The 12,139-nt window shown below is 46.2% G+C and overlaps 1 protein-coding gene across 1 annotated transcript in view; it reads left to right on the plus strand.

The window, feature by feature from the left end:
- The window catches only part of LOC114649163 (electroneutral sodium bicarbonate exchanger 1-like), a 236,867-nt gene that overhangs the window by 201,945 nt on the left and 22,783 nt on the right, over window positions 1-12,139 (plus strand). Inside the window, exons 18-21 of the mRNA XM_051925027.1 lie at window positions 2,231-2,392; window positions 2,571-2,822; window positions 9,403-9,471; window positions 11,936-12,109. Coding sequence (XP_051780987.1) covers window positions 2,231-2,392; window positions 2,571-2,822; window positions 9,403-9,471; window positions 11,936-12,109 — 657 coding nt within the window. The remainder of the gene's footprint in view (window positions 1-2,230; window positions 2,393-2,570; window positions 2,823-9,402; window positions 9,472-11,935; window positions 12,110-12,139) is intronic.

A 12,139-nucleotide genomic window follows, 5' to 3' on the forward strand; every position in this document is an offset into this window, starting at 1 on the left:
GTGGCAGTAATCAGGCCTGGGGGTGGCTACGGAAATTGAACTCAGGTGTGATACACCACAGTTAGGTTATTTTTTAACAAGGGGGCAATTACTTTTTCACACAGGGCCATGTAGGTTTGGATTTTTTTTCTCCCTAAATAATAAACACCATCATTTAAAAACTGCATTTTGTGTTTACTTGTGTTATATTTGACTAATGGTTAAATGTGTTTGATGATCAGAAACATTTTGTGTGACAAACATGCAAAAGAATAAGAAATCAGGAAGGGGGCAAATAGTTTTTCACACCACTGTATATATTGTGACAGCGAAGAGTCTTGACACACAAAGTAAAGGTATGGGGCAGCCACCCATATACTTCAAGCCTGGCTGCAAAAAAGGCAAAAATGTTGCACAGATGTGCACAGAGTCGAGTCCAAAACAGAACTGAGGTTACAGGGACGTTGTCTTGTATTTAAGGTAGGCAGGTGGAAGTGATGTCATTGATGCCCAGAGCTCCCCCTGGCGTGACATCATTCTTGGGACCGGAAGTGACATCATCGGGGCTGAACCAGGCACAATTTCCCCTATCTGGCTTAGTGTACCCTGCCACCCCCTGGCCTGGCATGGGATTACCTTCATTTGGTCCATTTAGCTGCTTCCCATGTGCACAATATATATACAGGGGTGGGCAGAAGTAGGATTACAGTTGTGAGTTCATGAAACACAGAGTTTATTCTTGTATTATTATTTATTTTGTCATTATTGTATTATTTGTTGTCTTAAAGTGTGCAGCAGTCATAACCTGCATGTCCTTTTCCATATGAACAATTCTACTCTTGCCCCTTGTGGCGGACGGCCGGGATGCCCCTTTGACACTGGACCCAGGGAAAGCAGCCATGGGATGTACACTACATCCCCTGGAACCCTTGGTGGCAGCCCCCCTGGGTTGCATCGGGGCCACCAGAGCTCAACCCTTTTGGGCTCCATGGCCACCTCCAGGGGGAGCTGCACAGCTTCCTGAGCCCATGTGGGCGGGAACACAGCCACACCCTTCCGGGTGGGCTGTAAAAGCAGCCTGCCTCCACTACTCAAGGCACCAGAGTCGGGAGAAGGGGACAAAGCTGCCTGGGAGGAGTGGAGGAGAAGGAGGAGTGATCTTGCGGTGTTTTTCTTTTGTGTGTGTTTTTGGAGACGTGCCCCACGGCCGAAGAAAAATAAATCTTTTGTTTCATTTTTATGTGCCTCCGTTGTCAGTCTGTGTCGGGTCGATGCTTATATAGCGCCTTTGCCACACCCTATATACACTTCCAGTTCCCTCTAAAATGTTTGGGACAAAGACACAATTCTTCTTGATCCCCCCGCTCCACTCCATAGTTTAAAATCACAAATCAAACACTTCAGACTTTGTAACACATTGGCAACTTTCATTAAAGGGGGATATGCAGACATTTTCGGTCACACTTTGTGTACACGGTCCCCCCATTTCAGGGCGCCATAATCTCTGGGACACAGCAGTGGCAGGTCTATTAAAGCCGTTGTCATATTTAGGATGTTGTCACATGTCCCTCACATGCAATGGCTGCTTGAAGTGTGGGATTCACCGACATCAGCAGGTGCTGAGGGTCTTCTCTGCCAAGCCTCTCATGGTAGCCATCTTCAGCTCCTGCTTGTTTCGGGGGTCTTGTCCCCTTAAGTTTTCTCTTCAGCATATGGAAGGCCTGCTCAGTTGGATTGAGATCGGGTGACTGGCTTGGCCATTCCAGAATGTTCCATTTTTGTAGCTTTGATAAGTTCCTGTAGGCCTCAGCAGTCTGTGAGGCTCCTTATCTTGTAGGGTGAAGTGCCATCCAGTGAGTTTGGAGGTCTTTTCTGTAACTTGAGCAGATCAGATGTTTCTCCACACCTCAGAATTCATTCATCGTGCATTCATTCATTTTTGTTTGTTTTTGATTTCATATACTATATTAATACCCGAGGGGAATTTTGTCTTTTTGCATGACCTTTAGGATGGGGGGGTCAGAGCACAGGGTCAGCCTCATCGGAGGAAGTAAACCTCTGGCATAACGGACAAAAAAACCTGCCGCAGTCTTGAATGGGAGCCTCAGCTGGGTGTGTCATTTATGGAATTTTGAACTTGTTTTCATTTTTGTACATTCTTTGGCATTATGAATCCACCAGATATTTATTTTATTTTATTCTATTGTTTAATCCCTGCCTCTCATTGCTGCTGTCTCTCCTTTGCCGTCAGCCCACACGAGATGACCGCGACTGGATCATAAACCCCATAGGACCGAATCCTTGGTGGACGGTGCTGGCGGCTATCATCCCGGCTCTCCTCTGCACCATCCTTATCTTCATGGACCAGCAGATCACTGCTGTCATCATCAACCGGAAGGAGCACAAGCTCGTGGTAAGTGGGGCGGCCGCTAGCTTCACGGCAGACTAGAAGAGGGCAGGCTTTGATGGTGGCTTGTCACAGCCCACTGTGGCTCCACTTTGTCTGTTCAGAGCCCCTCGACAACCTGTGCACTGAAACCAGCGGCCCACCCAAACTAAAAGTCTCCTCATCTTGTTCTTGTTTTCTGCAGAAGGGATGTGGCTACCACCTGGACCTGCTGGTGGTGGGCATCATGCTAGGGGTGTGCTCCATTATGGGCCTGCCATGGTTTGTGGCGGCCACCGTCTTGTCCATCACTCACGTCAACAGCCTGAAGCTTGAGTCGGAGTGCTCTGCGCCAGGCGAACAGCCCAAGTTTCTGGGAATCCGGGAACAACGGGTGACGGGCCTGATGATCTTTCTGCTTATGGGCTGCTCCGTCTTCATGACCAGCATCCTTCAGGTAAGGAGGATCTTTTGAATTCAGATTGCCCGGTATGGGAGATTTCTCAGCACTTGGCAGAGGTGGGCCGACTAGTTCAGAACCATCGGCTGCTGCTGCTCTTCTTGGAATTTCACGTTTTCCAGCTGAAATAAAATTTGAAGTATGGTGCAGTAAACTTTGTACACCTCTGCTCACATGGGGTGCGTTATGATTCTGATGTCACGAACAGTGTGCTTGAGCGGCCCTTGAAAACAAGAATCAAGTGCAATAAAGCCAAAAATATCTGAAAGGGGTCATTTATTAAAAAACGTCATAATACACGGAATGGGAATATGGGGGGGGGGGGGAGACAGTCCCAGAAAGGGAGACAAATATCGAGGTTGCAGCTGCCCTCTCAGGCCTCTCTAAATAATAATTAGTCCTCCACCGTGGGTAACATGGGGGTCCTGTCTTATTCTGGTTCTGTGGAACCTACAGATGTGGACAGATGTGTTGCTCCCCTTAGAGCTCATTGAAAAAGTGCTGACAAGTGACGAAATGAAAAGCCATCGTCCCCTGTGGACTCGCATGCCTTTGACATTTCATCGAGTAAAGCAAACCAAGGGTGACAAGAGATCAAGTGTTGCTTCTTCTAGAAAGATCTTTTGAAATGACTTGCACACGTTTGTTGGGACCCCTAGAGAAGGTCCTAAATTATTGGATTGGAGTGATTTGTCAAACTGGCTGTTTTCTTGAATTTGTATCACACACATGTCACCAATCGTGCAATCAGTCATTCAGTCGATTGAAATGGAAGAAATGGTGAGACAGCAAAGGAGAGAGTCATCTGAGGAGATCCAAAAGAAAATGACAGACCAGCATGTCAAAAGTAAAGGCTAGAAGACCACCATCTCTTAGCAGCTTGATGTTCCTGGGACATGTGGAAGAAAACAATTTGAAACAGACAGACACAATCAGAGAGGCGAGAGTGCATTGGTTTGGACATGTGCAGAGGAGAGATGCTGAGTATACTGGGAGAAGGGTGCTAAGGATAGAGCTGCCAGGGAAGAGGAGAAGAGGAAGGCCTAAGAGAAGTTTTATGGATGTGGTGAGAGAGGACGTGCAGGTGATGGGGGTGACAGAGCAAGATGATGAGGACAGGAAGATAAGGAAGAAGATGATCTGCTGTGGTGACCTCTAATGGGAGCAGCCGAAAGAAGAAGAAGAAGAGACCCCCCGAATGGAATGCGACAGACTGCTGTCACCATCCTGCTCCACTGACAGACTGAGGAGATCGTTCCTCCCCCAAACTCTGCGACTCTTCAGTTCCATCCGGGGGGGTAAACGTTAACATTATTCAAAGTTAATGTCTGTTTTTACCTACATTTTTATTACTCTTTAATTAAATATTGTTTTTTGTATCAGTATGCTGCTGCTGGAATATGTGAATTTCCCCTTGGGATTAATAAAGTATCTATCTATCTATCTATCTATCTATCTATCTATCTATCTATCTATCTATCTATCTATCTATCTGATTTAGGCAATTAAACACAGGCAGGAGAAAGCGTCAATCGTTATCTAAATCTTGCAAGAGACAACAGCTTGTCGTATTAGCAAGTGTTGCAAAGAAATAAGTGTCCTCTGCACTACATTTGTACCCTTCATTGATTAGGCCACTAGTCAGAAAAGGAATTCATTACCTAATCAGAAGACTTTGAACCTGATTGGCTACACCCAGTTGCTAACGGTGATCCCTTAAATGACTACAATTTAACCCCGTCCACTAGGCTGATTGATAGTCCTGTCAACTACGGAGTGTAGTAGACTTCAAGTACAGGATGCACATTCATTTTTTGTTTGCTTCCTAAGTTTGCCATCAGTCAGGATTGGGCCCAGAAGTTGATTGGCAGCCTGCCAGGGCGAATTGCAGAGGCCTTGAAAAAGAAAGAAGGGCCAGCACTGCTGTTTTCCAGCAGGGGGCGCTAGCTCCCTTGTTGGAATAAGTTCTTTTTTAATTGCGGCGTCTTAAGTAACTTGAAACTATATAGATATAATGTTAAAAGGGAAATGCCACTCCCTTAGTGATACGGCGGTAAGAAATAAGTTTGCTTTCTTTAACTCCTTGAGGGCTGAATATTTTTTTCCCCAAAAAAACACAGTTTTCTGAAAAGCAGAAATCAACAGAAAATGTCTGTTGCTGTGTGCTGTGATCGCCAGTTTGTCGCAGTGCAGCACAATCTGGTTTGCACATCTTGTCATTGCAAGTGGTGGTCCTCCTATGCCAATGTTGCCATAGGCATATCAAGTACATGAACCTCTTCAGCACCGCCATCCACTGGGGAACTGATCAGCTGATACTGGTACATCATATTCATTTTTGATTACTTATCAAAATTGGAGTCCAACAAGTCAGAGTCCAATTCAGCGATAATATGCAAGACGTTGTCCATGGAATATTTTGCTTTACGCATTGTTTCCTCCTTGCTGCTCACGCAAGTGCAAGGAATCTCAGCCAAACCAATGAGGGTAACTTTCCTCCTAGCAAAGAGAGTCCAACTAAAATGTAACGTTTTCAGTTGATTACCAACGTCAACCCCTCCTTTTGACAAAAGTCGACATCAGCCCTGAGAGAGTTAATGATGGTTTACACGGCATAACAGACGAAGGAAGCCATGACAAGACTATTACCAAAGTGGGTGCTCAGTGTATACAGTCTGCCATTTTTGTCGCTGCGCTGGAAGGATTTTCAGGATCGGATGACGTTATCTCCCATCTGTCTGTGGGCTTCAAAGGTGTGCCAGGCAATATTCCAAGGCTTTATACTCTTTCTCCATGTGCAGGCCCCCCCCCAACTTAGGTGAATCATGGCATTCCAAACAACGCAAAAGCAGATCCAATGTCATGCTGACTGTGTCACAAAGAAATAGTACAAGGCCCATTTTTGTACTCGCCTAGCAGTTCTAAATGATGAGCCCCTGTGTGCTAAATCTGGCCTTGTGTTAGCGGTGCATGTGAGTAGAAACAGATTTATAAAATATTTTTTTGTACAGAGCACAGTAACATATTAAACATATCAACTTATTAACACTGCAAATATCTCATTGTCAATCAAAGCCTTTAAACTTCTGAACTGCTTGTCATTCTCCTTCAGTATCCCATACAAACATCTGACAAAAAGATCTAAAAACGCTGAAGCAGCAAACTTTGTGAAAACCAACACTTGGGTCATGCTCCGACCTTTTGGCCCTGACTGTAGAGCTGGCATGAGGTTCTTGTGCTCAGATGTTCTCTTTGTTCTTTCTGGTACTCTGGTCAGATTAACTCTTATCTTTGCCCCATCAGTCTGTCGCACATTCTTTCTGAAGTCCCTGTCTAGTGTTCTTGCCCTGACGTTCTTTCTCTTTCCTGCTGGCACCATACCTCTCCCTTTGGCCTCATTTGAGCAGCCTCTTACTGTGTACCATCATGGCGCCTATCAGGACCACCTTCTTGCTTCTAATCTGATTCTCTTTATAATGGTTGACTTTAACATGAATGGTGGGCAGAAGTTACCAGTCAGTACCCCTAATGAAATTCTGGACTTCTTACTGACGTCTTTCAGCAATCTGGTGTTCTGCTCCCGGGCTGAACATACTGGGGCAGCCTGGAGTGGACAAGTGGGCCGTTGTTTGAAATCCTCTCCACTTGTAGATGTTCTCCCAGCCAGTGGAATGATTGATTTCAGTTTGTTCAGAGATCTTTTCAGACTCCTAGACATCTAGAACCTTCTCTGTGAAGGCCTCAGCAAGCCCTTTAGATCAAGACACACTTCAGCATCCAAGAGCAAACCCAACTTACTGTCTGAGGTTGGAGTCCGAGGGCAGGTTCAGATGAGGTCCTCTCTAGTGAAGTTCTAATCATTTGCTCCTGATTCTATTCTGAGGGGTATGAGGTAGCCGTAAATGTGCATTTATGTTTATTTCAGTGATGCAATGGACTACAACATGTAACTGTGGCATGATGTTGATTATTTTATATCACCTAAATAGATCTGTAGATCTTTAAATGAAGATGAAACCTTGATACGCCCACACATGTTTGGAATTAAAAACCATTTACGTCATACGTGTAGATATGGCAAACAGAAGCCGCACCACCTTGTACCCATTATGTGCTTGGGGTCCTAAGGCACATAAAACATTGCATAGATCAGTGGTCTCAAACCCCAGTACTCCAGTGGCTGCAGGTTTTCATTCTAACCATCTTCTTCATTAGTAACCAGTTTTTGCTGCTAATTAGCTTCTTTTGCTTTAGTTTTAATTAACGTGACTCAGACCCCTGAATTGTTTCTTTTTCCTTAATGAGCAGCCAAACAATAATGAGACACAAAACAAGGTGCCATGTGACCAGCTCACCTGTGCCCATCACACAATATCTGAAAATAAAGAAAGGTGAAGGTCTCAGTTGGGGTCACCCAAACATTTTGATGAGGTTCTTAGAAAAAACAGAAAAATCAACCGTTTTGGAAATGTCTGCTGTGTCAGAATGAGAGCATCAATGAGCCAACGGGGTTAATTAGCAGCAAGAATCAGCTTCTTATCAAAAGACTGGTTGGAGTGAAACTGGTTGGAGTTTGAAATCCCAATTTAGCTGGTCATCCTGTCGGCTCGTTTAACATCTCATTTCTGATTGGTTGCCATTTAATAAAGGAACGAATCAATTCAGAGGACTGAATCCTTAAAGACAGGGCTATTAAAATGAAGGGAAAAGAAGTTAATTGGCAGTGACAACTGCTCACTGATTAAGAAAAGGATTAGAATGAAAACTTGCAGCCACTGCGGCCCACCAGGCTCATAGTTCGACACCCCTGGTTTAAAACATTGCACAGATCAGTGGTCTCAAACTCCAGTCCTCCAGTGGCTGCAGGTTTTCATTCTAACCATCTTCTTCATTAGTGACCAGCTTTTGCTGCTAATTAGCTTCTTTTGCTTTAGTTTTAATTAACGTGACTCAGACCCCTGAATTGTTTCTTTTTCCTTAAAGAGCAGCCAAACAATAATGAGACACAAAACAAGCTGCCACATGACCAGCTCACCTGTGCCCATCACACACTATCTGAAAATAAAGAAAGGTGAAGGTTTCAGTTGGGGTCACCCAAACATTTTGATGAGGTTCTTAGGAAAAGCGGAAAAATCAACAGTTTTGGAAATGTCTGCTGTAGCAGAATGAGAGCAGCAATGAGCCAACGGGGTTAATTAGCAGCAAGAATCAGCTTCTCATTAAGAGATTGGTTGGAGTGAAATTGGCTGGAGTTTGAAATCACAATTTAGCTGGTCATCTGTTGTCTCGTTTCACATCTCATGTCTGTTTGGCTGCCATGTAATGAAGAAACGAATCAATTCAGAGGACTGAATCCTTAAAAACAGGGCTATTAAAATGAAGGGGAAAAGAAGTTAATTAGCCATGAAAACTGCTCACTGATTAAGAAAAGGGTTAGAATGAAAACCTGTAGCAGCCCTCCAGGACTGGAGTTTAGCACCCCTTGCCCAACAGTTCCATAAAGCACTTTCAAAAATGGCCACTAGAGGGCGATGTACTGATAACTTATACAAATGAAAAGGGTTTGTTTATAACATAAATGCTCTGAAGAGCACAATGGGCATGCAGTGCCAACTGAAGGCAATTCCAAAAGCAGAGAAAGTGCCATCACACGATCCAATGGTGAAGGTCAAAAACAGAGCTCAGCAAAAACGCAGTGACTCACCCACTCCAAGATGAACTGCCAGGAACTGTGGGAGACCCTCCATTTTTATAGGGCAGGTGGTCCTGTCGTTTGGGTACCACCCACAAAATGCTAGGAACTTAACACAGGCATTGGCAACACAGCAAATATTAAGCAAAAGTGACATGAACATATGTGAATGGCACCGGAAAAGTTAGGAAACACGACATTGAACCCCAGCCGTGGGAGAAACATGACAGCACCCCTGACCACCGTCACACACGCCGAATGCCCACTTTTCATCACACACAAACTAGGATTCCAGGTGGAGGGTAAGTGGGTCTAGGGATTTGGGTTAGGAGAATGGAGGAGGGTAGCCCCCTTGTTGATGTATGGGGTGCTGGCTGGTCAGGGTTCAAGGCTTTGGTATAAGGTTACGAGAATGGAGGGGCTCAGGCAAGGGGTGGATGGGGTTTGGTGTGAGGGCTGTTGAGCTATGGGGGGTGGGGGCTGACTGGTCAGGCTTCAAGGGTGGGTCTAGGATTAGGAGAATGGAGGAGGGCAGCATTGTGGGGGTTTGTTGAGGTATGGGGTGATGGCTGGTCAGGGTTCAAGGATTGGCTGTAAGGTTAGGGTTAGAAAATGGAAGGGCTCAGTGGGTGGGGGTTGGGTGAGGGCGTTGTTGAGCTATGGGGGGGGGGGGGCTGGCTGGTCAGGCATCAAGGGTGGGTCTAAGGTTATGCACAGTTTATGGCCCTGTTGCTTCTGCACAGTGCCAATTTGCTCTTTGGCTTGCCTCTTTCATGAAAGTTTGTCAAAAGTCTTCTTTCTTCACAATTTATCAAATGTGGCTGATATGAACTGTTCCAGACAGCTGAGCACGTCATAATGGTCTTCCCTCATTCTCTTCCTCAGTTCATCCCGATGCCAGTCCTGTACGGTGTCTTTCTTTACATGGGAGCTTCATCACTGAAAGGAATCCAGGTATGATGGTCTGGCAGCCATTTTGTTTTTCTTTTTGGTTATTTGCTACTCTCAGGACTAAGTGGGTTAGATAATGACTGACCGTCACACACCGGTACAAACAGGGAGTTGCTTCTTCTTCTCTTGTATGACAAATTGCACATCTCAATGGCCAGAATTTGTTATTGAATCCTCGTGCCAATATTTTGGTGTGTGCAAGAAAAAATAATTACGCCTTCTTATGCTGAAAGTAGGAAATATGATTTTCTTTTACATTGCTGAGAGATGAGTCTCTCATAACATGAGCTGCCATTCTGTCAGATAAATTAGCAGCGTCTGTGTCGATTTAAATGACACGCCGACCAAAGTCTAGCGCAGCGACGGCGAGCAAACACGCGATAATCCATGGGCACTGCAGTGGCCCGCCACAGTATGAAATAAGCCACTTGTAGTGATTATCAGGTCGGGGAACCTGCACTGGTACAGCGCATTGCCGCACCCACCACTCAATAAAACACCTCAGGACCCCAGTTGACAAGCAAACACACAGTCCAGTCCCACCCATCTATCTGCCACAGCCTGGTGTTATGTGGGCATCCCCTTGGCCTGGTCCAACAATGAGGGTCCTGTGAGCCGGATCACCCTCGGGTAATGGCGCCATATGGCTGTAGTGCCATAACTGACGCTCCCTCTCAATGCAGGAACTCCATGAGCAACACAAAGTCAGACCAGCGGTACCCAAGGATTCTCTTCTCCGCACCTCCCAGCAAGCGTTGTCTACCTCCTCCCGACTCTGGCTTGCTTGCAGGGTTCACAGCAGTCCTTTATTTATGGTCCGACCCGGAAGTGTTTGTGGGTAAGACAGAGAACTACTTCTAGGCTCTTGTCCCTGTGTTTTGGTAGTACTTCCAAGCTATGGGTGAGACATGACTCCCCAGGTTCTCTTGCAGCGTCCCCTGGCAGCACCCACGGTACCCAGCAGGGCAGTGGTATTAAACTACACGTGCCATGGTGCCCTGCGGGAAACCGGGGCACCACTACACTGCAGGGAAGCTGTCATCTAACGTCTTGGGGGAAGTAGTAGTCCCAAAGTGGTTGCCTTCCCCCATCCTTCCATTCTCGGGGCATCCCAGCCGTCTGTTACAAATGATATTATACTTTTGTAAGTTGTCGAGGATCCTGGCGACTCTGGAAATGTGGATGTGACACCCCAACTGTCGGTGTGTCACCAGTGTTGACTGTGGTCACTTTTGTGGTCATACATTTCAAAGAGCCCCGTAAGCAGATCCTCCAACTTGCAGGGAATTACTTGGGTGTTGGTGGCAGGATTGGCACTCCAGCCACCGTCAAACACCTCACAGTGTGGTGCTGAGGTGTCACCCGCTGCCCAGCTGCACTCGGATCTCAATGCGGGTGGTGGGTGCATCAACACGCTGCAATCAGCGGATGTTCCCAAACAACCAACCAACCAACCAATATTTGAAAGTGCTGTGGTGAACTGCCTGATAGGAACTGAGAAGCATGTGGTATGAGTGAAACGGAGAGGTCCATCCATCGGCCACGCACTGCCCATCTCTGACCACCGTGAGTGGTGCTTCTCTCTCTGGTGACGTCATCTTCTCTGCACAGCGTCACCGCTACACTCCACCCATCCACAGTGCATATCGCCCATTGAATGGCTGTGGACCCACTGCTGGTGGGAACTGCCAACCCGACTCTGAAACCTCTGACAGTCTGCCACACAGAGCCTGCCCACTGTGACTTCACTTCCCTGGTGACACTGGCCGATCTCTCTCTCTCTCTCTCTCTCTTTCTCTTATTGCGAATCCCAGCTTCTCCTCAGAGCCTCGCCACTATAGCTGCCATCTGTCTGATCCAAGTTTTCAGGTCCAGGGGGTTGTTCTTGTTCAACATAAAAAGTATGAGATCCATCCATCCATCCATCCATCCATTATCCAACCCGCTATATCCTAACTACAGGGTCACGGGGGTCTGCTGGAGCCAATCCCGGCCAACACAGGGCACAAGGCAGGAAATAAACCCTGGGCAGGGCGCCAGCCCACCGCAGAGTATGAGATCCACAAAGAAATAAACAGAATATTGCAGCATTCATTACAACCCCACTGCAGGTCACAGTGACGATGTACGGCCGGCGATTCATTTCATTTTGCGCTTTTTAGTGCTCCTTCTTTTAAGTAAAATATTGCGAATATGTCCAAGGCAGCATTCTGAGCCTTGCCGTGTTTACAACATACAAGCAAAAGCAGCAAAGCTCAGAAGGCAGAGAAAGTTCTTTATAGCGTTAAAAAAGAAAATTAACACTTTGTTACTTTTTAAGTAATGCGGATATTTTTACTTTAATTAAACAAGTATTGCGTTACGTTACCTGTTGCGTGAAGCTGACGTGTTACTTTTAAGGCAATGCCCCAAACTCTTGTTTACAAGCCTTTTTCATTTCTGTCTCTTCTCGGCTCTTCTCTTGCAGTTTTTCGATCGACTCAAACTGTTTGGGATGCCCGCGAAGCACCAGCCCGACTTCATCTACCTGCGGCACGTCCCACTGCGCAAGGTTCACCTTTTCACCGTCATCCAGCTCACTTGCCTGGTGCTGTTGTGGATCATCAAGGCCTCGCCGGCAGCCATTGTTTTCCCCATGATGGTAAGTGATTGCTCTGCCCGTAGACTCAAG

The sequence above is a fragment of the Erpetoichthys calabaricus genome, chromosome 3, assembly GCF_900747795.2.
Source record: "Erpetoichthys calabaricus chromosome 3, fErpCal1.3, whole genome shotgun sequence".
Taxonomy (NCBI): domain Eukaryota; kingdom Metazoa; phylum Chordata; class Cladistia; order Polypteriformes; family Polypteridae; genus Erpetoichthys; species Erpetoichthys calabaricus.